The sequence below is a fragment of the Lissotriton helveticus genome, chromosome 8 (genome assembly GCF_964261635.1).
Source record: "Lissotriton helveticus chromosome 8, aLisHel1.1, whole genome shotgun sequence".
Taxonomy (NCBI): Eukaryota; Metazoa; Chordata; class Amphibia; order Caudata; family Salamandridae; genus Lissotriton; species Lissotriton helveticus.
In genome coordinates this window covers 1309498722-1309526344 of record NC_136069.1, presented here as the reverse complement: position 1 = coordinate 1309526344, position 27623 = coordinate 1309498722, and the positions used below count along the sequence as shown (strand labels likewise).

Sequence of the window (27623 nt, the reverse complement as noted above, 5' to 3'; positions counted from 1 at the left end):
CTCCTTTGCCAGAGACACCTCTGCCTTTGCTTCCCTGTTAGCCACCCCTTGTGTATCCTTTGTCTACCTTGGACTCATGAAAGGCCTACTGCTGGAGCTGGTAGGTTTTCACCCGGCAGGGCATGTGTCTTTTGCCCTTGGTTTGTGGGCTCTGAAAGGTTCCTCTTGGAATGGCAAATTCATGTGCACCCATGGATTTAGCTATTTTGATGTCCTTTATTTTTTTCAAACATGTTCAAGCAGCGCTGCACCTCTGGTTTGAACCTGAAATGCATGGCCATGCCTAGTGGTGCACAAAAAACTGGTGTTAATGCCAAGGGAAGCAGTATCAGCAGCATCCAGCCAGTGCATAGCAAATATCTGCAGTGTAGATAATCTTCCCATCTGATATTCCCTACTCTTCCAGTAGGCCTTCAAGAAGTGTGCACCAATGCCTCTATTTTCTCTCCATACACCTCGACAACAAATGAACCAAACAGGCGGACGCCAGTGGGTGTCTGTTCGGGTTGCCACAAGCTTCTTGACAGCATTAAGACACTAGCTTTCCCTGTACAGCAGGGAGGGTGTTACTTACGGCTTGTGCAGAGGGATGCTTACGTGTATAACCAACAATTCTGGGGCAAAAGGTGGAGGGGAGGAGCTGACTATGGATGTAGAGTGGGTCATAGGGAGAAGCTTAGAACTTCTCAACCAGTGGTGAGACTACCTTACTCTTAACAGGGTCCTTGAAATTATCTGGTGCCAAAGTTGGAATGTCCTTGAGCATGAGAGAAACTTAACCCAGTTACAGTTTTAGAGAAAGTTTCCACTAGGAAGACATAGTTTTCCTGCAGGGCATGCATGTCTACCTTATGGCGGCAGGCTGCCCTCGGAGATATCATCTTGCAGTGATTGCTTTGAAGAGTATCAGGGTTATTTATATGGTCGACACTGTAACCGTTAAATGGATCGCCCCATCCCCTGTCCATAGAGGGTGGTCGTAGTGGTCAAACTCGCCAAAGGGTTCTGAGGAGGAGTGCACTCTTGTCATGGTGGAGGAGTTTAGTATGCAGATGGTGGTAGTGGGTGCGGAGGAGGAGATAGTGATTGCCTGGGGATGGGTGGTTGGAATGGGGGCATACCGCCTTGATCTTGTGTTTCTTCGGCACCAGACGGAGAGCTTTTACTCCAAAGTCAGCCTCCACTTCTTTGTACTCGGGAGCAGTGTGGTTGACTTCTGTCCTGGGGACAGTTTAGTGGTGATCCTCAGAGTCCCAGTGTTAATGAACAACTGCTTCTATCTGGCAATGAGCTCCTCCACCAGCTTTTACAGGATAGGACCATAGGATTCCTGCAATCTCCTCATCAGAGGGGCCCTTGGCATCATCTTGGCAGTCTGTTTTGGAGGCACTTCCGTCGAGGGGGGAGTCGACAAATGTCACAACCCAAATCCCTTCACTGGAAGCCTGTTCAGTTCCAAAGCCATTTTACTGTGCTGGCAGCAGTCTATTGGTGACGGACGAGTGGCTGGGCAATTCTTTCTCACCTGCCATGAGCTTGATGCCAGACTTTATCAGGTACCATGCTGTGCCTCGGCATGGGAGGTTTTAGCAGAGCGGGTTTTGGTCCCCTGGCTTTGATGTGCTTGAGTCAAACTCACACCCCTCTGAGTCTTCTTTGACCCAGGCCCTGCTGGGTTCGTTGCTAAAGATGCTCAGTCTTGGTATTCTACCCAGTAAGAGGTCTCAGATGAACACTGCTTTTGCATTTCTGTGCACTCCCTGCCATTCAATTCCATTTGTTTTGTTGTGCTTTTTTTGCAATGGCGGCAGAATTCGTAGATCATTTCGCTGGGGTTGGGCGAGTGATAGAGGTACCAAATGGCATGCTTGCCCGGCCAAGGATGATTTAGGGGTGGAGGGGTGCTAGTGTGAAGCACTGCTGCCGCTTTTGTCATAGGAGGCCGATATTGTTGCACTTATGCAGAACCGGCCCCCAGTAACAAAACCGGCTCCCAACCGCTCCAAAGCCAGCCACTACCCTTTCAGGCCACCGGGAAAACACTTAGGAGCCCACTACGGCCCTGCCTGGTTGAGGAAATCCTAATATTCAGAAAATGCATCTTTACATTTGTCTGGATAACAAGCATTTTTGTACAGCAAAGTGTAATTTATGTGTGCAGGAAATAATCTTTCGGAATATAAATTCCAAAACCCAACTCTCCAGTGTCTTTTGAGAGAGAGGTTTGAGTCCAGGGTTTTTCTTGGCAGAAAAAAACAGACTGGATGAGCTACTCAACCGTGGGCCAGGAAAACCTTAGAGTTCTGGGATTGGTAGAATATTGCATTCTGAAAATTAACTTATGTGTTTGGCAATTCAGCAGGTATAGTACTGTGTAAAAGCAGGTAATTACCCACACACTCATACACTTTAGGAATTAATATATATTTCAAGAAGGTAGTTTAAGCCGACCACATACTTATACTTGCTCCTCTCAGAAGGGAAGAAAGACTACCATATCTAGCAGGGATGTATAGAATTATTAGAATTCTGAAAAAGCACCTAGGAATCTACATCTATCTTAATTTCCTAGAGTACTCCAAGGATCCACGTGAATCTCTATCATGATGGAAATCTGCTCAAATGTAGACAAAATCATCTTGAAGGGGATTTAAGTTTTCACTTCCAAACTTATTTTAATCAGCCTCTTTAAGGTTAACATGCAAACTACAGTGCAGGTGCCTCACCATAGGAACTCTTTTACTGGCATTCCATATAGTTCCCACCCACTAGATTTCTGAGAAACAGCTGAGGTACCTTAACTCTCATAGCAAGAGTGTGTGTGAATATACATACCTACACACCAAACCTATCAATAGTAGGCAGAACAGCAAGATGTGAGTTCCCATGACCATGGTCGCCAACTACGGAGGCACTCTGCCAAGCCAGGACTCTTGAACCTCAGCACAGAAGTCACGACATTCTGCAAGACACCATGGGCCCCTCTCTGGCAGATGCAATACTGGCCAAAGACAAGACTCTTCCCAAGCAAGGGAAACTAGACAAATTCAGTAAGGTCCTTCCCGCTGCTGGAAAAGCGCCACACCGAAGATTCTCTGCATGAGGACCTTATGATGGGCGCTCATTCCAGAACACACATCCTCCTCTAAGCCATCCAAACTTCCCAGTAAGAGTTAAAAACTAAAATAGATGAGATTGGTGCAGATGTATCCCATTTAACACCACACAGTGAGCAGAGTCACCAAAGTCAAAAGTAGCATGTAAGTACTGGAAGACACAGTCAAGACTTTTACCGGACAGTCCAGAAGTTGAAGATGCAGAGGGCTACTTGAGACGAAATAACCTTTAATTTGTGGGGCTCCCAGAGGGCCTTGAAAGCACACATCCTGAGCACTTTGTGGAGGCTTGGCTTCAAGGTTTGTCAGCGGACCAGATATCATCCTGCTTCTTGATTGAGAGGGCCTACAGCTTCCTTGTTCGAATCCATCACCATGGAACCCCCAACTAGACTAATGATTATCTGTTTTTTCAACTTCAGAGACAGAAATCAAAGGGATTAGAAGAGATAATGATTGGCTTGCGCAAAATTGTAATTTTCCCGGGGTACACTAGACTCAAGCGATGCAGTGGAAGCCCAACGAGCTCGTAAAGCAGAAGCAGAAGCTTCATGCGATGGAGATAAAATATATGCTTCTGTGCACAGTAAACCTAAAAGATGTCCACCAAAGAAAAGCACACGTGTTTGATCAACTGGACCAGACATGAACATGGGTGGAAGAGCATGTTCCACCATCAGCTGGATCTAGTCTGGTGTAGCAATTAACTGAAAGGCGAAGACAACACAAAAACTGAAAGATAAATGATGCCAGCATAGCCAAAGAGCAAAAAACAGACTGGTTGAGAAGATGGTGGCTCATAAGCTAAATGGCAGCAAAGAACCTTGTACCGAAGCCTCAGACACAGAAAACAACGAGATGATATCCTGAAGTCAATCCTGGAACCAACCATTTGTGGAGGCTAGTGTGCAACCAACTAATGTGCCGCTCAACATACTTGTTTAGCTGGTGCTTTTTGCATTGTGATAAGGGAAGGCAGATACAAGGGAGGAGAGGGTGCTGCACCTTTTCATTGTAAGGCTCTTAGTTAATGTTATTGCAACAGATGATTCTACATAGGAAGTATGGACTGTTGAGGAGTTTCACGGTTTGACACAGTTACGTTCAGTGTGGCAGATGGTGTTACCAGAGGCAGGACACTGAAACAGGTGAATGACATTCATGCTGACTACAGGTAACACCAGAGGTATTAGATGGTTTAACGTGGAACATCAGTGGGCTCCTAAACAGAATTAAAAGAGGTGTGATCATGTTATACAGCAATAAAACAAGCTCCACGTGTTCACCTGCTGCAGGAGATGTGCCTCCTGGGCACCAGATGTAGTTGTCTGGGGAGGCACATTTACAACAGAGTTTATCATTCAGGAATTAATAATGGCTCCATGGGAGTGGCTATCCTTTTACATAAGATCTACCCTGTTTGTGGTTGCCACGATATAGACAGATGATCCCGGTAAATTTGTAACTATAACAAAGATGTCTGAAGGGATGTTCTGGTCAATCTATAGTGTTGATGTAATTGCATTTATATAGTGCTTACTATCCCTGACAAAGCATTCCAGTACTTTACGCTGGGCAGCACGCTGCTCCAGAACCCAAGGTTAATCCAGTGCAATTGGTTGTTAGTTATTGGAATTAGTCTTGTGCGTTCATCACACCATTCCATGCATTCACTCCAGTTTATTTGTGATTACATTAATGAGTTAGATGTGATCATTAGTTGGGGGTTATGTGAGTTGGTTGGTGGGGTTAGTAGATGTGTTTGAAGAGTTTTAAGAACTGTTATTTTGCAGGGGTAGGACTTTCAACAAAGGAGAAATTGTGATCTTTCATATGAGCCGATGGGGTTTTTCAGAAATACAACCATAGACATGAAGACAACTATGCATGCGACTTTGAGGAGGTTGTGCCCGGAGAGAGGAGGCATGCAGAGGATGGATTGGGAGGGCCGTTTGAAAGAGGAGAGGTAACAACTGAACATTTTAATTAAAGATCACTTTTCATGCTGGATTTAGAAGATTGATTTTGAGACAACATGCGATTCGAGAAACCAAGAGTGTAGGAAATATCCGTATAATTTGTATACAGAGATAGTGATTGATTATAAACTTCTGGTAGACTCTTGAGTCAGGTGAACAGTCTTTCTACTGCATGGCTCCTACTAGACCACTGCTACAGCAAAGTGAGCTGATTAGCACAGAGAATGCAAAGCATAAAGTAATGCCTGGACACATATACCAGGAAATATTAGGAGCTCTAGGCTGTGCTTGAAGGAACCAGTAAACTCATCGTCATAGCAATGTGAGAAATGACATGGGTAAACAGTGCTAACATTAAAAAGGAGATTCTGCAAATACTGGAGTGGATGTCTGGTGAGGTTGATCACCAAGTGTGGCTCATAATTTTAATTATAAGAAGCAAAGCAGGATCCATTTAGATTCACCCAGGTTGAAGCTTGGACGAATTCTTCACACAGGGGAAGTGTATTGCTTTTATTACTGATGATCGAGGGCAGAAATTCAGACACCTAACTGAGGATATTGTGACTGGGTTCCCTTTAAAAATTAAATGAAGACTTTGTTAGCTAGGGGCTGCTGATTACACTTCCTGAAGTACCGCCCTTTGGTGAATGATAAGGGGGCATGTTGCACTGCAGACTCTGTTGTACAAGGTGAAAGGTGTCCCTTTAGGTGAGGCCTAGCCGTTTGTCATCCTTGATCACAGCAAATACAGAAACCTCACACCGTTTTGGGCATGATCCAGGCCGGAGACTACTCTGCTCTGAGGAGTATCAATACACAAAGCTTGTGTCTGGAAAACAGTCAGAAAAGAACAAGTACATTCTTTACAAATGCAAATATACCAACCTAAGGTGTTTTTATTTTCGCCAAATGGTGTCACACGCACATCTTTTAAGGTGGGAAGAATAACGCCACACTGACACAATGTTCACTCAAGAAAAAAAGTAGCATGAAGTCCAACCCTTTTTTCAGTTTTCCACCCAGGAATCAATGACCAGCCGCATATCCTAGACTCAAGTATGCACAGTTTGTAAGATATGAATTTGGTTCTATGTTACTATCTGTCCTTAAACCCCCATTTGGCTATCAAAATAATACGAGCACAGATAGGAAGCACCACTGCAAACAAAAACACAACAATAGTTCAGAATACTACAGAGACCAGGGAGAACTCAAGAGACTGAAGCCAATCTCTCTCCGCCCAATACAGTATGACATAGCAAGATGGTAGCAAATAGACTGTGGCCTGCCTGGCGCCAATGATGAGCGCTGTGGAGGAAAGATACCAATCTGGGAAGTAATGAGCTGCACTTGTTTGTTGTGCATTCTTTCCCATTCAATCTTTGGCTTCTCTTGTTAAGAATGCAAACAGGGGTGCCACCAACAAAGGGCCCCGTGGGCCACTGGATCTGATCAAATGCAAAACTAAGTCACGCAGCAAACCGAGGACGGTTTCTGAAAAAATCTCAGACTGCAAACTGGCGTCCTACATAACAGACTGCATAGGCACTCATTACAGGAGTGTCTTGCATCACAATGATCAAAAGGGGGGGAAGTTTAGAGGATTCAGGGCCAGAGGTACGATCCTCAGCATTTGTGACTCGCAATTTTCATTTTTTGGGGAGTCAAAAACACTGATTTACAACAGCGTCTAAGAGTTTGTGATTCCTAAATGTGTCGCAAAGGACCTGCCTTATTAATATTCTTAAGGCAGGTCACATTTTGCAAACCATTGGGAATGGCCGGCGCTCACAGGGATGGTGGCCTGCTGGGGTCAGCAGACCACCATGTCTGTGACTGTTTTTTTAAATAAAGTCGTTTTTTTCGGTTTTTTAAATGCAGGCCATTTTCCTTAAAGGAAATTGGAATGCATTTCAAAAATACAAACAAAACTTTCAGTTTAATTTTTAAGAGCAGGCAGTGGTCCGTGGGACTCAAAAACAAATTTCCATAAAGTGGGCATTAAAATGGTAGCACCTCCTAACCGGGGCTAACATTCATCCTAATAGTGCGATTTAATGCAAGAGTAAAGAAGACACAAACAAAGGACCATCAAATAAAACATGCTAAAACAATGTAAAACCTTAAATAATTAATTTAGATAAACTTACAATCTGTGGTGACTCAAGGATGGACCGGGACTTCCTAACCAGTGGAGTGTCAAAAGACTTCACTGTCAGAATATGCACCATAGCGTTTCCACTATAGATGTTGGACATTTCATCTGCAAACTAAAAATTGGTGAAAGTCAGACATGTACATAACATACCACAACCTACATTTTACTATTTTTACATTTGCGGGTGAAAGGGTATAATCCAAGAAGTTAACCAGCACAATCAAATCAAAGCAATGAAGATACAATTTCATAATAAAGGAAGTTTGCTTACATTCTCTTGTACACTTAAGGCTAAGGATCCATCTTACTTATGAATTAGTGATAAACATCACAATAAGAAGCGAGGGGACAAATTGCTCTTAAAAACAGCTAGTAATATGGGTACTACATGATTTCTTTCAACATAAAATGTGTTCTGTAACAAACCTTCAAAAGAGTATCAATTGTTTCCTTTCGTAATAACGTTTGATCTGGAGTTAATTTAACTCAAAGCCTTTGTCAGTAGTTAACAACAAACTTGATTTGAAAACCACATTTTTGACCTAACCACCACTGGAACACTCCCTGTGTCACTTCCTCTTCCTGCCATTACATTTGCTCACTCTCCCACTCATCCCCCTTCAACTTGATCCTTACAAATTTGCTCAACATTTATCGATGTTGGTCAATTGCTGGCAAAGAGTGGTAGAAAGCACAAAGGAATGGACTGGCTACTTCTTGGTAACCCTCTACTTTCCAGGGACATTTACCATCCATGTCCAACTCTCCAGCCTGGGAATAGCTAATTAGTCAACGGACCAGGAAGAACTGTATGCGACTTACCGGCCTATGGGATCAAAAGCCATGACTTTTTTTATCCCTAAAGAAAAGTCATAGATGTAAATGTTTAACATGGGTAGAGGCAGCGCAGAAGCACTGTGCAATGAACATGCACTGTGCAAGGAACATGCAGCAAGAAAATACCAGGTAAGGCACTTTCTTGTATGAAATACTTTTTAAATCAAAATAAAGATCATAGCAATTTCATTGCCTGCTCTTAAAATGTACACTGGTACCGGGAATACAGGATCCCCTCACAAAATCAAATATCTTCATGAAGGCAAGTAGCACCTTACTATGGGACTTCTTTCATCCAGAAACTGAAAACTGTCGAACCATCAAGGGGAAAGCTGTTTTAGAGAGGAACAAGAGGTAGATCGGAATGATACCACTACTCTTGGAGACACCTTAAGCCACTGTACCGAACACATCCCAATCATATTCTATGTCCCCAGAAATTGAGGCTATCTTGAAGAATGAAACTTACATGGACTGTAAAGTAGAGAGATCAATGTACTGGTTCATCTTCCTAAATATTGCAGTGATGGCCACGTACAACTAGATCATACAGATGTTGTTGTTGAGCCCATGCTTCCTTTGCAATAAATGAAAGAAGCCTTTGTTTAGGTGTCATTACTGCAAGAGCAGTGACCATTGCCACAGATGGTCCCATTCCTGAAGGCTTTGCATTCCTTGAAATGAGAATTCCCACACTCCAAAATAGTGCCAGACCCGAAAGAGCTGAAAGGCCATAATAAATGGTACATAAATGCTGTTAAATCAGCTCAAAGTCTACATATTTGGACTGGTCTCTGAAGTCTCTTTATTTAAAAAAAAAGATAGCAATACTTAATGTTATTGATAATAAAACACAATTAATATACGGCAGACAAATACATAGCCAAAAATACCACAACTTGTGGTTTGGGCTTAACTGCAATTTCTCACAATAGGTGTTTTTCGGCAGAGCGTAAGGGTTTAGACCTTTGATAACGTGTGAATTACCTTTACACTTCAACTAGTTTGATTAACAGTGACAGACCGATTGCACGGATTCACCCCTGCATAAGAACTGAACCAACAGCCCCCTGAAGTCTTTGAAGGATACTATGCCCCTAGTTCATGAAACAAGGCCCAGCCCTCTTATCTCTCTACTACCATCCATTTCCAAAATATACACTCCATGCTCAGTCATGGGAAGCTACTGGCTTCAGTAAGTCTCACTCATCCTTTCTCCCTTGACAAAAAGCTCTTGTCGATTACCTTTAGAATTTTTCTGTACAGCTTCTAGTGCTACTTCTGGGAAAATCATGATCTCATGATCTTTTAAGAGAAAGGAAGAAAGTACATGTCGCTTATTCTTAAAAGATATGAAACCACGTTTTTAGCTTGGGATTTTAAAGATTGCTCCTTGTTCATTAACTAATTTAAAATCTGTGTTAGATTTGATTTGGTGGGGCCCATCAATGTAAGAGGGTGCACCACAGCATCCATGCTGAATGACACCATGATTCGAACTGAAATAAACTACTGGAGATCCTTCCCTTCTACTAAAGGTGGAAGACAGTATCCTGTGTGCATTCATGGCCTCATTTTGCTTCATAATTTTGAGAACGCTTTTCTTCAGTCCGGAAAACACGTGGGCGCTACAGTTCATTTTCTACAAAGGTTCAACACAATTCTCACATGTTTGTGACAAACATGCGTCAATGTTTCATCTTTTTACCACACTTTTAGCAGACCGGTACAGCCATGACTGCTGTTTGTAATTCATTTCTGTTATGGTTAATTAATTTCATTATTTGCAGTGCACAAAAAGGGTGGACTAGAGAGAGGTAAACATCGCTCTAGTATGTTTCAATACCTTGTCAGCCCTAGTAACTGAAAATCATTTACCACACCTCACAGCTCTGAAGCTCCTTTCTGAGTCTCCGATCTTTACTTCATTTTAATAAAAAAAAAAAACATACTTGTGTGTGATCTGAAAATGTAAATGTGACCTTTAAAAACAAACCGAAAAACCACCAGAGATAGTTCACAGAGACAGTACATCGAAGGTTAGCTTTTCAGATGTACAGTATTCTACATATATGACCCTTACCTGTTTAAGAGTGTCAGAAAGAATCTGAGAAGCATCCTTGAACTGCGAAGAGTCCTCCCCATAACGTTTACCAATCTCCTCCAAACCAGACAGCTCCAAGGAATAAATATCTGGCGAGTGGTCCTTGGCAAGATGCTTGTGTCTTGACAGCTTAAAGTGAAGAGAAGGAGGAAAGGAAGAAAAGTAGTCATTAATGTTATGTCCCTCCCACCACAACACTCCAGAGGAGGAAGAAGCCAATGACAGTCTACAATCAATGAATACTCCCTTCAAGGATCTAATATAGCGAAATGTTGGTTACATATTCTTTCTAAGCCACACACATCTACTATAACTGCTCCAACAATTATTATTTATCTGGTCTGACTCTACTGGGTATTGTATTTAACAAAGAACTACCTAAGGCTCCGAGCCGCAATTCCTATCAGCATTATTCATTTTTGTTTAAAGTGGCTTTATGCCTTATATCCAATGACTTCTATTTTAGATCCTGGTGTTAATAAACCAGTTTTTAGAAGGCCAGCTAGCTCTGAATTAAATCAGTTATGTTCACATGGTGATCTTTGGTCATTGTCTCCTAATAAACTAAACAGAGAGTATATGGATTACTTCTAAGGTTAGCCTAATCTACAACCAGATTAATTGGTGAATTGCCCAATCAAAACTCATGAGCGGAGGAGAACTTATTTCAACCATTTGGGAGTAAAGGAAATCTGACCAAGCCTGTTCTGCTCTCAATGTCAGATTATGAGGTGAGAAACGTGATTTGTTTTAGAACACCTGCTTATAAACTAAAGTAGCATTGAGACAAATTTAAGTATGATGGCATGGTTGTTAACTGTATTGCCATTTTAAATTCTGATTATAAAACTGTTTAATTGTTTATTTGAATTTTTTGACACTGTAATTAATCTTTTTGGAAATAAGAAATTGATTCGTAGGTTTTGATAACTCACGCGCATGTTTATATGGTTTTATAAATTGACAAACAAATCTAAAACAATTATTTATGATGGACATCCTAAGCTAACAGTAGGAGCTGCCAAGCGGAGTTAGATAGATGAAAAATTTAAGGAGCACAGGAACGAAAGAGGAAAGATCTGCAGGAAAATAATGCATGTTTTATGCTAGTCTGTAATAGTGCTTATTAGAGGTTAAGAGTGTTTCGTAAAGACTGTTCTTAAAGCTGGGCACAATATGCATATTATTTATAAATCAACTTACTAAGGACAAAACTGGACTGAGAGGGGAGGCTCTTACATGGCTTTCCTAGGAAAAAGGTGTCAATTCAACAAGGCTGGAAACTATTGCTTAATTTGAGCTGGTGGTTCCTGTTAGGGGCACAACACTCATTTTCTGTATCAGATATTAACAGAATGAAAAAGAGGGAAAACACAAATTGAAAAGACTGAGGAAGGGAAAGACAGCAAAAAGTCACTAACAGAAGCTGGATCCTGCAGGAGCAAGAAAAGGGACAGGGATTATCTGATAGTGGATTAAAGACTACAGAGTCTTGGTTTTTGGCATGTTGCCATTTAGTGTCGCCAGCCGCCGACTTCCGAGCACAGGTTCAGGCACCATTACTTTTTCTTTCACAAATTAAGCTAGCTGGAAACATCTGTACTACAGGATGCTTTCAGAGAAGTATATCAAACATTACTACTACATGTTAACAGCGTGAAGGACTGAAAATGAATGAACTCTGCAACTATGATGCCAAAATGCACTTTGCATTAGACTGACCCTGACAAACGGATTGATGAAATAATTGACAGTTTACTCACCAGTGCAGAAATATCACGTAGGACTTGGAGTTCCGAAAGAAACAACAGGTCAACCTATAATGTCCGCAAACAAAAACATTTTTTACCGAAATATAACAAATTATTTACAAAAACCTCTTTCTAGCTTGAAGATTTCTTGCAGATATTTTATAGTTAGGCCATAATCGGTAACAATCTTTCTGGAGAATTCTCCATTTAATCCAAGATTTCTCACCTTTTTAATAAATCCCAGGTGTCCCACTGGATTCAAAAAATTTTAGAGTAGTTCTCTTGTGCTCTTCTAGGTGGCATCATGAGGCTATAAAAGCGCGACTCGCATGCTTTGACTTCAGTTGCTTACTAGACTGTCTGCAGTCTCAGACGTGGAGTCTAATGGCTAATTGGTATGACCAGTGTGCAAATCTCTAGGTTGGCACCTTTTTAGTTAGAAAAGGGTCCAGTTCACAGACTGGGAAGATGTGAGGGTCAGTGAGGAATTTACAGTTAGATAGAGTATACGCTAGAAAGACTGTTACTGAAGGCAAGTAACTTGTTCTTCTGGTGTTTAATTTTTACCGTTATTCTTCATCTGGGGAATCGATACCATAGCAGTACCTTCCAACATGGTGGGTCTGTGAACTGGCTCAAACTAAAAATTCCTGCAGGCCATAGTGGGCAAAATGCTTTTCTTTCAACATACTTGACTGTCTAGGAAGTAGCCCTTCGTAAACCTGCTCATCAAACTCACTGTAATGGTAGCAGCAATGGCCATGGTGAAATGAGCCTGTATGCTTTATGGGGTCTGGTTTTCACCAGTGCATAGTAGCTTTTTGTGCAGGGAACAATCAATCAGGAGATGGTGAATTTTCGCACTGCCCTACCCTCCTTTGCTCCGGAGAACCCTGATAAGACCTGATCATCCACTTAATGCTCCTATTTTCAAAATTTAAATTAAATGCTCTTTAAGCAGCCAAACTATGGAGTTTACCTTCCTCCTTACAGAGATGAGGTGGAGCAAAGAATGCTTGAAGCGTGATAGCCTGACCGGCATTAAAAAAGTACTTTATTTACAAATGGAATCTCGGTCCTTAAACCAACTTGTCAGGGAATAAGGTGGTGTAAGGTGGATGGACACAAAGCCTGAAGCTTACGCACACATTTAGCTGATGTTATGGCAATACGAAGGCCTACCTTTAAGGTCAGAAGTTTCAAGGGACAACTGTGCAACGGCTCAAAAGGAGTGCATGTCAAAAAAGTGGGGACTGATTTCAAGTCCTAACAAGGCATCAGTAAGGGTTTTGTTGGAAAGAAATGTTGTAAACCTTTCAAAAACCTCATCACAACAGGGGATTTAAAAAATAAAGGCTGATCTGCAACCAAAAAAAAAAGCAGAAAGAGATGGTAAACAGTCCATAACCGTGCCACAGCATGTCAGTGTTGGGCTAGGAAATGAACAAACAATGGCATTTTAGACAACTTGGCATGTAAAGGGTCAATATGTAGAGTGCCCGACCTATCCAAAAATTTGTGCCAGTGGCTGGGGAAGACTGATGGAGGGACACCTTGTTGCCAAAAGGATATTAACAAACTGAGGATACAGTTGAAGGAAGTCAACTGTCTCCACCTAATCTCCAAGAATGGAAATGCAAACTTAGCATGCCTGGGTGAAACACCCTGCCCTGCTGCTGGGACAGAAGATCCCCCTGAAATGTAGCTTGATCGGAGGATAGATGGTTAAGCCGAGGAATTTAGGTATCACAGTATTATGGGCTCAAGCTGGTTCTGGTGCCAATGACATGACTTGAGCCAGGTCCTTTCTGAGCTTGTTCACAACTCAGGGCAGTAGAGGGAAGGCAGACTGGAGTCCTTAACTGCACTCTAGACTGAAGGAAGGCATCTTTGAGAGAGAGCTGCTTTTGAAACTCCAGCACCCAGAACTGCTGACATTGTGTTCTCAGCAGTGGTAAAAAGATAGAATTAGATGGTCTGTGCCACCCTTGGTTGCACATGCCATTAATGAGCTGCTATGCGCCTGCAGCTGCATTAGTCTGCCCTGACGTTTAAAGATACTGCCAGATGGAAGAAATCTCTTAGCGGTCCAGCCACTTCCAGAGTCTACAACCTCCCGACTCAGGGACCTCACCCCACCCAGCCTGGTTTAGTGCCACACGACAGTGGTGTTGCCCGTGACCAACGGCACCAGCCTTTCTTGATGGTGAGCAGGAAGGCCACACCAAGCAAACTCCCCTAAACTCCAACTAACTGATGTAAAATGGAGTCTCTATCAGAGATCTCGGATCTCCATCTCTTCCACATGGCCTCTCCAACCCAGCAGTGCTGCGTTCGTGAGACTCAGGGTGGGGTGAGGCGAGGGACCCGTCACTGATCCAATCATAGTTTAGCAGCCACTATTTAAGATCTTTTGCAGTCTTCTCCGAAATCTGGATCTAGTCCAACAGGTTTCCCTGATGTTGTGCATACTACTGGGAGTTAAGGTCCCAATGCAGAGTCCCCATATGCCATCTAATGTGTCGCCAGCCGGAAGCCACCAATTGCAGCAGCCCCAGTTAGCCGCATGAAGATCCAACTCAGAGGCTGAAAAATTGGGATCATTCCCTGAATGTCCTGACCTCGCCATTCTGGAGGAAAGGCCATAACCGTATAGTCACCAGAATGACTGAGATGAAAGGGAGCTTCTGCAACGGAGGCAGGTGTGACTTCGGATTGGTCGATACTGAAACCAAATGATGTTAATAGGTTCGCTGTCATCTGGAGGTGGTTTACGACTGCCTAGGTCGAGCCCCCCCTTCCCTTTCAACAGCCAGTCAGTCATCGAGGTACAGGAAGACTGGTACCCCGACCTCCATATACGTGCTGCAACCACCACCATCACTTTTGTGAACACTCAGAGGCTCTGGCAGCCAAAATATGCAGGGGATCAAAAGCCCTGGCCCAAAGGGCAGCTCCCTCCTTCTGGTGTCTAGTGAGTGGATCCCTGCTTGGGGATCACCCTCCTTAGGGATGGGTAACATTGGAAAGGGGAGATTCTCCTCTTTCCAATGATACCGCTCCTCTCGCCTACATGCTCTGAGATAGCCCCTTGAGCATACAGACAGTGAAAGTGAAACTAGCCAATTGGCTCATTTCACTTTCAGTGTAATGACGTTGGCACGCCATGCGCACCGCTCATCATTGCCCTGAGGCTGGGGGGGAAAAAAAGGAAATCCCTCTGCTGTTTACAGCAGGGGGATTTGGTGCTTGTGTGTAGTGGACGGAATGGTTCCGTTCTCAGCACACGACCATGTGGTGCATGAAAAGGGTTAAACAACAAGCCTGTAGACATATGATTTGGAACAACTCTAAAACTTTGATGTAAAGGAATGGATGTGTAAATATGTTTTCATATGGGGTAAATAATGTAGGAAACTGGGTTTTTACTGCAGTTGTCCCCCACTGTTTGCCCCCTTTTTAGCTACTAGAATCTGGTTTTCAACTCAGACAGTGCACGGAGGCCTGCTAACCAGACCTCTGTGCCAGTACGCTTTCCTTAAAACAAGGTGATGTCGGATTCCTTTACACATGGCGTGGGACTTTAGCACCCCTGTAAGCCCCTAGTAAATGGTACCCCTGGTACCCAAGGCATGGGTACTAAAGAGAGTTTCTGAGAGCTGCAGAATATCGTATGCCACCCCAAGGGACCCACACACAAATTCCATGCAGACTGCCATTGCAGGCTGCATGACATGATGCAAACAATGTTTAAAACATGACATGGCACACTCCTGTCTGACATGGCAAAGACACTGCATGGGTTGTATGTAAGTGACCCCTACAGCAGGCCTTGGAGCCCTAAGGCATTATAGCACATGTGAAGACATTTCTGCATGAGCTGATATGCCATCTGTAATGTCTCATTCCAATGCTGGATATTACAAGTGAGCAGGGAAGCAATCTAAAGGTATATATTGGGCACTGGTCAAAACGAGTTTCCTAGCTACACAACTACTTCACTGAATCCTCTCTGATAAGCATAAAGCTGCTCGACCACACTACACATTGACTGAGCACCCTGGGATTGCTAGAGCACACCCCTGTCCACTCATATGGGATACCTGGACTCTAAACACAGCGTACCTCTTTTTGGTATATTATATAAAGAACCAGCTTCCTACAAATATTTAATAATTGTGTTTCTTAACATTACATGACGGTATTATCTCTTACTTGGATACCACTGTAAAATGTGAATGGAAGGTAAGCTGAGGAAGGTAACAACTATGTATTCCTTAATATAAAAGCTGCAAAATTCTGGTATACAGTAGTCTGGTATCCTTGCTGAGTCCTCTATACAATAAAGACATAAAATGTAGAGTTCAGAAAAATAACACGTCCATCTACAGGGAAGACCGCTCAGACCAGCGCTTTTCACCACGCAATCTACTACTGAGTCTGGACCAGAAAGCAACCGTCTCTCAAAGACCTGTGCCTTGCTGAAGAATCACCTCCACTAATCCAGACAAGCATTCGGTGCTTCAATTCGAGCACCCCCTCCACTGAGTTTTGTAAGAGAACAATGTTGTTTGCAACCCAACATACTACAAGCTGTATTCACAAGAGTAATTGGATGTCAACCTCTCTCAGAATCTGAGTCAAGAAATGGAATTCTAGGACATCAAGAGACAAACTCTCACTTTTACTGATTAGGATTCTGGGTGTATTACTGCTTTACTTGCCTGCTAAGAATATTCTGCCAAGAGGGCAGTTCCATCCTACAGATGCAAATACCATCTTTATGGGACTCATCAGCTTCTACAAAACAATTCCAAATCTGCTCAAATGTGAAAACCTAGGAGTAATCTTAAATGACAGCTATTTACAGACACATAGATCAACACTGTGGTTAAAACATTTTTTAAAAGGTTTATCTTTACTGTTTTCGCATTAGGATAGATCCTCTACCCCTGTAGAGGAGAGCCATTGTGACTGGTGACTTGGTCAACTCTAGGTGGGACTGCTATAAAATCCTTTTCATAGGTGCATGCACAACCATGATCTCTCATTTACAGAGGGCCTAAAAAAAGTGTTTAACCTTTGAGTCGACTCCTGGAAGTACAAGCATGCCACTTTAGAATGACAAACACAGATGGCTGTCAGTCAAGCAGAGGGTCCACTTTACATGCATTTACATTATACATAAACGTGAACAAAGGAAGGCCACCATAATCACATATTTTCCTTCATCAAACTATAAACTCACTCGGCTAATAGTCTAACGTAAAATGCAGACAACTAAGTACTCTTCGAAGGAGTCTTTGATATGGTCTTTCGAATACTTCACAGAACGGATATAAACTTAAAACAGTTCGGACAAGATTAACCCCTTCGGCGCTGATGACAAAGCCAGCTCGTCATCAGCGTTACCTGCGCTGCGCGGATGACGAGCTGGCTTTGTCACGATCAAGCCATTTTTGAAATTCCAGCGCACAGCGGGAAAACGCGGTAGTGCGGTAGGGGTTAAATACCTCTTTTTTCCTGCTCTTTTCAACATGCAGATTTTTACAGACCAGTAGCAAAGAAAACCTATTGGATTAGGCATGGTAAAAATGCATTTAATAACATTCTCGAGCCTCCTTAGGCAATGTGTGGGAGAATGCACTAACCTGCTTCTGTAGACCATATATCTGGGCCACGTTGTTGTGGGGTAGTCCCACTGCCTTGTGTGCTACAAAAATCGATGTGTCTGAAGGTGTTGCCCTGCACAAGAGATTCCCATGCTGCCAGGAAAATTTTGGTCACTATGGTCACCTGTACCAGGTCTCCACACGCTTCACTGTACCTGGATTTTTCATATTCCTTTAGTAATCCGATATAGATTCTCCCAACTGCTTGCAGCCAGTGACAATTGTGCCACCAGTGACAATTGTGCAATGAGCCATTCCCACAGGTCTAGACCTCATTCATAAAAGTGCATTTGAATTCAATAGAATGCACAATTCCATATATTCTAATAGCGCATAGCAGTCAGAGGCTGTGAAACCTCTTAAGGATGAATCGCCTTCAGAAAAGTTACCACCCTCTATCACGGTTTGATAGTTGAGTGTAGCACCCAGATAAATAGGAGGATCAGACTGGACTCAAAGTTGGCAGTCAAATGTGGCATAACAACCAAATGGTCTTGTTCACATAGCTGGCATTTCTGAAACAACTTTCCCTTTACCAGCCAATGGTTCAGGGATGGATATGCATGGACTCCGATTCAATGGCAAACAATCAAAGAAAGGCATTTTGTGCACCCGTTCTAAACGGAATTAAACTATAAACTGCACACTGGGAATGCTTTGCTCCCTGAACAGCCTTCCACTACTGCTGGGGAAAGGTATCGACTGGGATGTAGAAAATAAGGTTTCTTGAGGCAGAGTGTTGTTGTGGGTTGTCTTTGCATAATTTCAAGAAGTCATTCTTTTGATATACAATCAGTTAATGCAAGCTTCTATGTGCTGGTTGAGACTGTGCTAAGTCCATATAAGCATGGATCGGTCATCCTTCTCTGGGTAACCAAGTATGCTGAATAAACTTCCTTATCAGTTTCTGCTTCAGGGACTGCTTTTAAGTATTCCTTCTCTAGTAAGCACCTACTTCTTTAACTAATATGGTCAAGTGTAACTCGTGACAAGAGTGGTCCTCAGAAGGTGGGGTTTCGGAATGGTATAGAACTCTATAAATACCTGTGAATGATGGTGTTCAACACCTGCTTATAAGAGGTTGCTGCTGCTGAGCTACTTAGAAATCACCTTACAAAGAGGTCCTACTGCGTTGACTGACTGTTGGGGTGTCCAGTCTGGGCCTATACACCAAAAGGAGAAAGGACATTTATTTTGGCTGGTGTAAGGGTCATATAGTTTTTTTTCTTGACTGATTGTATGTTGGATGTGTGAAATGTGTAATGAATGGTATGTGGGATGAGTAGGGTACAGGAGATGGAGGAATGGTGAAATGTATAGTGCTGTGGTCTAGGTTTTTAAACAAATGTGTTTTTGTTGTATAGTAGAAGAAACATTATTTACAAACAAATGTTATAAAAAATAACAGGAAATGTTTTCAATAAAAAATAAAAAGGGAATATAGTTGTATGAAATACATTAAAATTCATTTGGACCAGTTCACGGTGTGATTTTTCCAAAGTGACATGTCAAGCAGGATAGTAGGACCTCTCTGTAAGGTAACTGCCATTCTTTCTGCCCGGTCCTAAGCCAGATGATATTGAAAGTGAGACGGGGGTGCTTTTGTGGTTGCTACTTAGAAATAACTTCAGGCTTCCTTTATGAGAGTAGTGTAATCCAAGAGGAATGGGCTCTCAGTCACAGTTTGGTTGGCGTACCTCCTCTTTCCTGGACATCTCTGACCAGGAGGGAGCGTACCACACAATGTATGTTCCTTTTTTAAAATAATGTTTTATTGATTTTTCTCACATCTCTACAAAAATAATGCTACAGAGTAATTGCACGGATAAACATAATAAGCAACCACTTAAATCATAAAGAACATTACAAAAACTTTAGAAATTGAAAACAGAGAGGCAAGCCCTCTGTCAAATCCTACATCAGTGGCTAAAAACAGGAGTCCAAGATCAAAAATCCCCTCACATGCCTATGCCCCATCCACATCTACCAAAGCCCACATTTGCTGTCGGTATTTACTTTCCGGGTACTGCAGGGCAAGGGACAGCTCTAACCCATAAATATCTATAAACTGCTTACTCCAAGTGACTGCCAATGTCGGATTAGGTTCTAGCCAGTGCTGTGCTACGAGAATCCTAGCAGAAACAATCATAAAAAACATAACATCTTTCAATTGAGAGGGAACCACACCAGAGGTACCAAGAATAATCCACTGTGCAGGGCAGATAAGACATCGAATGACCCCTGGAGATGTCCTCAAAGCCCTTCTTCCAGTATTGAAGCATTGCTTCTCTATGAGCACTCAGAGGATTGTACATGGAAGACAATGTGGGAGAGTCTGTGGAGATGGCTGTCGCAACTGACCTTCAAAGGGGGGGGGGGGGGGGGTACATTTGATACTACCTGACTGGGGAGGACTGTATCCTCTACTAGCTCATTAGCTGAGAGATCCCAATGCAGCCTCCCCCCTATCTCCTCATCAACACTCCTTGCCTGGCTACCTCCAATTAGATAGCCGTCTCTGGGGCACCGTTTGGCCAAGAACTCCAGAGCACTGCTCTGTTACCACTTTTCCACTGCCCGTTTCTTTATACGTTTCAGGCTCTGAAAAATTGTCATCTGAATAATCTAATAAAGAAAAAAAGATCTCCGGAGTATCATATAGTGTAGTGCAAAGGGTTCCAATTATAACAAACTTATCAGGTGGAGTATGCCCTCCAGCGTACCAAATTTTTAATTGCCCATTGCTCCAGTCAACTTGCCCACCTCCTTACTGCCTGGACGGTTCCTCCGCCGTCACTCACGGATCTGGTGCTACCAATATTGTCACTACCACTCAGACTGTTCAACAGCATCAGACACATAGGCCTGTGATGATGTATTAGGTCACAAAGATTTTTGGGGACGGAGGCAGGAGGTTGCAGTGCTACTTAAGGAGGTAACTGCCAACGCTCAAGGGTCAGAAACTGGGTTGGGGTGGCGGTTCATTTAGAATGGATGCCCAGTGTTTTCCACCAAAGTATAAAGGATCATTACTTACGGGCGGTCCGCCAACTCCAGCTTCATTGATGATAATCAGCTCCTTATCACTTACTTCTGCGATGCCGACTGACCCCGAAGAGTCAGCTGCCATCAAACCTCTACTGTCTTGTTGCAATAGAGCTCTCCTTGAGGGACCGAACCATTGGTTGCCAGCAGAGGGCACTTCCTCCCCTAGGCTAGATGAGCTGATGTCCAAAGTGTGAGTCTGCAACGCTGCAGGGGCCATCAAACTGAAGATTGGGACTGTCCTAAACTGCTGTTGCTAGGATCCCACCCTCCTGGAGTACAGCACGGTCTCTGGCTTCGCGGGAACATCTGAAGCAGTCCTGCAAGCCCCCTTCACTCCGCAAGCCGCCTGGATCAGAGCCTTCGCCAACAAACTTCGCACCTTCAATGCCATAACACAGAGCGCAATCACGGAAACAGCCGGATTGATCAGGCCGCAAACACCACAGCTGAGCAAGTAATGCAGAACCCATGTGCATATTTTTAATCCCTGAGGTCTGGAGCACTATAGCCAGTAACAAAACATTGCGCACTTGGAGCTCAGTTTAACATTCTCTCTTAGCCCATGGCCATATTGTTTATCCTGCTGAACTAATAACTTCAGGCTTCCCTGATGACAGTAGTATAAATCAAGGGAAAATGGAGTCTCAGTCAGTTTGCATGAAGCACCTCCTCTTTCCTGAGCACCTCTGACCGGGAGGCAGTGTTACCACATAATGTATCTCACTGGTAATGGTGACTGTTGTGGAGGTCGCTTTCAGGTCTGGGTACCTAACGAATGGGGATCTTGAAAGGTTTATCACTTGTTAGTGGAGGTCTTCTACCATGTATGCACCGAAAAAAAGCTGCTGTAAAGCTCTTGTGCAAAACGTAATGGTGGAGTTCTTTTCTGATTTTCTCCAGAATACGGTTGATAATTGAGACAAAAAAAATCTCCATCAAATAGGTGATTTACCAGATGCACCTGAATGGCGAATCTAAAGCCAGACACCTCCAACTAAGTGGCTTTGTAGCAGAAAAATCTGTGGTCACCAGAGGTGTTGGACATCTTGATGCTGACGAACAAGTTACTTACCTTCGGTAACGATATATCTGTAAGAAACAGTAGTTAGTATTAGATTCCTTACCTTAGAATATCCCCAGGCGTCAGTCTGGATCCGGAAACTTTTGCGTAGCAGTACCCCTGCGCGTCGGTAGGCGTCGTCTGCAGGCGTCCCCTGCGGCTCCGCGTCGTCGGCGTCGTGCGCCGTGATGACGTCGCTGGAGTATATAGACGCCGCCTCCGCGCGCTGACGTCAGTTCTTTGCACACAGCTTTTCCGCGCCAGAACACGCAGAGCCATGTGAGAACCAACACTGGTGCCATTTGAAAACTAGGGCCCTGAAAGGGATGTCCTTAACCCTAGGTATCAGTTCGCAGAACGGGGAGGATGGGAGGGGCGGTAAGGAATGTAATACTAACTACTGTTTCTTACAGATATATCGTTACCGAAGGTAAGTAACTTGTTCATCTGAAAGAAACAGGTTAGTATTAGATTCCTTACCTTAGAATAGATACCCCAGCAATACCAACCCCGGTGGTGGGTCTGCGAACCAATACAACCTACACCAGAAAGTCCTGGAGGACCGAACGGCCAAAGAAGCCATCCCTCCGGACTTGACTGTCCAGGCAGTAGTGCCTCGCAAAGGTGTGCAGCGAGGCCCACGTGGCCGCCTGGCAAATGTCCTGCAAGGGGACTCCCCGGCCCAGGGCAGTAGTAGCCGCCGTGGCCCGAGTGGAATGGGCCCTCAGCCCAACAGGAGGCTCCTTCCGAGCCAAAGAGTAGCATGCTTTGATGCACAGGACGACCCACCGAGAGATGGTCCGTTTCTGTACCGCCCTTCCCTTCTTCTCACCCACGTAGCCAACAAACAGTTGGTCATCCACCCGGAACTGGCGTGTGCGATCCATATAGAATGAAAGCGCACGTTTTGGGTCCAGACGATGGAGCCGCTCTTCATCCTTTGAAGGATGCGGAGGCGGGAAGAAGGAGGGCAAGGTGATGGACTGCCCAATGTGAAAAGCAGAGACTACCTTGGGCAGGAAAGAAGGTCTAGTCCGAAGAACCACCTTATCAGGATGAACAGACAAGAAAGGAGGTTGAATAGAAAGAGCCTGGAGCTCACTCACTCTCCTGGCAGAGGTGATGGCTACCAGGAAGGCCGTCTTAAAGGTGAGAAGACGGAGAGGACAGGAATGAAGGGGCTCAAAGGGAGCGCACATCAGGAAAGTCAAAACCAAGTTCAAGTCCCACTGAGGCATCACGAACGGAGTTGGAGGATACATGTGCGTGATGCCCTTCAAGAATCTTAACACAATAGGGGACTTGAACAAAGATGGCTGATCAGGTAGCCTCAAGAAGGCGGAAAGGGCAGAAAGATAGCCCTTGATAGTGCCCAGAGCAGAGCCCTGCTGGGCAAGGGAAAGGAGGAAGAGGAGAACCTCAGACAGAGGGGCAGAAAGGGGATCCACAGCCTTTGCTGTGCACCATGCCACAAATCTGTTCCACCGGCAGGCGTATACCGACTTTGTGGAGGGACGCCTGGCTGCCAGAATGACATCACAGACTTCAGGAGGCAAGTCAAATGGCCTCAACTGTCGCCGCTCAATCTCCACGCATGGAGGTGGAGACTGGACAGGTTCGGGTGGAGGACCGTCCCCTGCTGCTGCGACAGAAGATCCTCCTGAAGGGGCAGGCGGATCGAGGGACCGACTGTCATGCTGAGTAGCTCGGGATACCAGTACCTTCGAGCCCAGTCCGGAGCCACAAGGATAACTTGGGCCCGGTCGCGCCTGATCTTCTTCAGCACTCTGGGCAGAAGTGGTATAGGCGGAAAGGCGTACAACAGACCGCAACTCCACTCGCGCCGAAAGGCGTCGCCGAGCGAGTGCCGTCTTGGAAACTCCAACGCGCAGAACTGATGACATTGCGCGTTCTCTTCTGTGGCGAATAGATCTAACCAAGGCTCTCCCCATTGCTGAAAGAGGCCTCTCGCCACATCCGAGTTCAGACGCCATTCGTGATCCACCGAGCACCGACGGCTGAGTTCGTCCGCCCTGGCGTTCAGAGAACCTGCCAGGTGTTGAACCGTCAGAGTCACGCCCTGACGTTCCAGCCATTGCCAGAGGCGCAGAGCCTCCTGGCAAAGGGTCCACGACCCAACACCGCCCTGTTTGTTGCAGTACCACATGGCGGTGGTGTTGTCCGTGAACACCTGCACCACACTCCCGTTGACAAAGGGGAGGAATGCCTTCAGTGCTAGGCGAATCGCCCGCAGCTCCAACATGTTGATATGGAGCCGGGATTCCGCCGGAGACCAGAGGCCTCTGATCTCCGCCTCTCCCAAGTGGCCACCCCAGCCTTGGAGGGACGCGTCCGTCACAACCACGTGCTCCGGTTGGGGAAGGGAGAGGGATCTGCCCCTGACCCAATCGCGGTCCGTAAGCCACCACTGCAACTGTCTCGCAGTGCCCTCCGAGATCAGGACATGGTCGGATAGGTTGCCCTGATGCTGGGCCCACTGAAACTTCAGGTCCCACTGCAGAGCCCGCATCCGCCACCTGGCGTGATGCACCAGAAGGATGCAGGAGGCCATCAGCCCCAGAAGCCGCAGCGTCAACCTGACCGAAACCCGGGATAACGGCTGAAAGATGGGAATCAGAGCCTGAATATCCCGGACCCGCCGTTCCGGAGGATAAACCCGAAACTGCGCCGAGTCGAGAACCGCTCCGATGAAAAGGAGCTTTTGAGAGGGACACAGGTGTGATTTCGGCACATTGATGGAAAACCCCAGCTCGTGCAGGAGGTCTGCCGTCATCTGAAGGTGGTGGACGACTGTCTGGGGCGAGCCCGCCTTCAACAGCCAGTCGTCGAGGTAGGGGAAGACTGAAACCCCTAACCGGCGCAGATGAGCTGCGACCACCGCCATCACTTTCGTGAACACCCGTGGGGCGCTGGTAAGGCCGAATGGGAGCACGATAAACTGAAAGTGCTCGTGGCCTACCGTGAACCGCAGGTAACGCCGGTGGGCCGGCAGGACGGGGATGTGAAAATACGCATCCTGCAAGTCCAACGCTACCATCCAGTCTTGTGGGTCTAGAGCAGCCAAGACCTGAGCCAAAGTCAACATCTTGAACTTCTCCTTCCGGAAGAAGCCGTTGACGTTCCGTAGATCCAAGATAGGACGCAGGCCTCCCTTGTCCTTCTTGGGTACCAGAAAGTAGTGGGAGTAGCAACCACACCCTACTTCTGGCCCAGGAACGCGCTCGATGGCCCCCTTGGCCAAGAGGGCCGTAACTTCCTCCTGCAGAAGTGTCAAGTGGTCCCCCGACACACGGTGGTTCTGCGGTGGCATGGCTGGAGGAGTGGACTCGAAGGGGAGGGCATAGCCCCTTCGAACAAGCTGCAGCACCCACCTGTCCGATGTTATCGCGCGCCAGCGGGAGTGGTGATGGCGAACCCTGCCACCCACTGGCGTCACGTGAGCCCGAAAGCTCGGACTAGGAAGGCTTGGATGCAGCAGCGGAGGGGGGCGTGGACTGACCACGACGCTGGCCTCTACCGCCACCACGGCGGAAACCACGGGCGCCACCGCGCTGGGGAGCGCTCTGCGTCGCGTGGCTGGCAGCACGTGTGGGACCTCCCCTCCCTTGGCCACGAAAGGGCCGAAACGAACCCGTCTGCTGGCGCTGGGTCGAGAGACCCAAGGACTTGGCCGTGACCCTGGAGTCCTTGAAGCGCTCCAGCGCGTGGTCCGCTTTGTCACCAAACAGGCGACTGCCATCAAATGGCATGTCCATGAGCGTATTTTGGACGTCTGGCGAGAAGTTGGCAGATCTCAGCCAGGCATGGCGACGAATCGCCACCGTAGTGGACATGGCCCGTCCCAGTGAGTCTGTTGTGTCCAGACCACAACGGATCGAGTACCGCGCCGCATCCCGGCCTTCAACCAAGGCCCGGGTGAGCTTGTCCCGCACTTCCTGGGGGCATTGCGGCAAACACTCTTCGACCGTATCCCACAGGGAGTGGGTGTAGCGACCCAAGAGGCACGCGGTGTTACAAGACCGCAGCCCAGCGCTCAAAGAGGAAAACACTTTTTTACCAAATTGGTCGTACCTCTTTGATTCCCGATCGGGCGGAGCCGACGGGGAATGCGGACTGTGAAGTGGAGGCCTGGATCACCAGACTCTCCGGGGAGGGATGGGTGGATAGGAAGGCAGGGTCGTCCGAGCATGGACGGTGGCGCCTGGCAACGTTCCGGTCAACCGGCGCACCAGAAGCGGGCCTGGACCAGGTGCCCAGAAGGACATCCGTCAGGGCCTCATTAAACGGCAGCAGAGGCTCCTGGGGGCATGACTGCGGTTTAAACACTTCCGTCAGAATATTCGGCTTGACCTTCGCGACGGGGAGCTCAAGGTGTAAGGCCTTGGCAGCCCTCATCAGAACCACCGAATAGGCAGCACCTGCCTCAGACGCCACAGGGGACGGAGAGACAAAACCCAGGGTTGGGCGACTCGTCCAGGCCACTGGCATCACCCAGATCACCTACCCAGTCCACATCGTACTGGCAGGCACGGGATAGAGGGTCCTCAGACCCCTCCCAACCCTCTCCATACTCCTCCTCGTCATACCCATATTCTGGGTCGACGATATAGACATCGGGGTCAACGGGCCCCATCGGCGTCGGATCCGGCGCCGATCGACGCCGGTCCGGCTCCGCGTCCGGAGTCGGGGAGGAAAGGGGGGTGGCGCCGCGCGGCGTCGGCGCAGGCGACCCGACGCCGGTCGGAGCCGACGGCGGAGTCGCTGCACCACGCGGGGGCGGTACCACGGGCTGTCCCACAGGAACCGACGCCGGAGAGGCCGGGAGACCAGCCGGCGACGAACCAGAGGGAACCAGCGGCGCCGGGGCCGGAGCACCCGAACCGCTCGGGCCCCCAGACGGGACCGACGGGCCCGCAGGCGCCGAAGGCCCCGCCGGAGAAGACCTCGCCCTCATAGCAATGAGGAAGGCCTCGATCTCCTCACGCGACGCGCCTTCCCCAGGGACCGACAGGTGTGGGGCAGACGGCGTCGGCGACCCATGCGGGACCGCGGGGGTGGGGTCACCCGAGCCCCGGCCGCAGCACGCGGGCGTCGGGGGAGTCGGGGGTGCGATGGCGACGCCCCGACTTCTTGTGCTTACCTGACGAGCCGGAGGAATGGTGGCGACTCCCGGAGCGCCCATGGCGGCTCCGCGATCGTTCCCTCGACCGCTCCCTCGACCTCCGACCGGACCGGGACCGCTCTCGACGCGGGGCCGACACCCGGAGCTCGAGAAGCTTGCGGGACCGCTCCCGCCTAGCTTTTCCAGTCAAGGCCCGACAGTCGACGCAGGACTCCACGTCGTGGTCCGCGCCCAGACACCGGAGGCAGAGTCGATGGTGGTCGGTGACCGACATCATGCGGTTGCACTCGTCGCAGCTCTTAAACCCAGGCATCCTACCGGCACCGTAGAAGATTAAGTTTTACAAACACTTGGTCAAAAGACCGGAGTACTGCTCTTCGGATCTGCGCTAACTGGCGCGGAAAAAAGAAGAACTGACGTCAGCGCGCGGAGGCGGCGTCTATATACTCCAGCGACGTCATCACGGCGCACGACGCCGACGACGCGGAGCCGCAGGGGACGCCTGCAGACGACGCCTACCGACGCGCAGCGGTACTGCTACGCAAAAGTTTCCGGATCCAGACTGACGCCTGGGGATATTCTAAGGTAAGGAATCTAATACTAACCTGTTTCTTTCAGATATCAGCATTTTCCTGTACAATGGTTTCTGTCCTTATTTGGTGTTTAGCCTTGCATGCATGGGTGATTTTCTTTAATTTCTTTTCACTGTCATGAGACTTATCTGCTGAATATGCCTGAGAATTAGTTTCCAT

General features: G+C 46.6%; 1 protein-coding gene across 1 annotated transcript in view; it reads right to left on the bottom strand.

Moving 5' to 3' along the window:
- The window catches only part of ATP6AP2 (ATPase H+ transporting accessory protein 2), a 90835-nt gene that overhangs the window by 9778 nt on the left and 53434 nt on the right, over positions 1–27623 (bottom strand). The window contains exons 6-8 of the mRNA XM_078658287.1: positions 11961–12014; positions 10177–10326; positions 7249–7368 (exon numbers count right to left, since the gene is read on the bottom strand). Coding sequence (XP_078514413.1) covers positions 7249–7368; positions 10177–10326; positions 11961–12014 — 324 coding nt within the window. The remainder of the gene's footprint in view (positions 1–7248; positions 7369–10176; positions 10327–11960; positions 12015–27623) is intronic.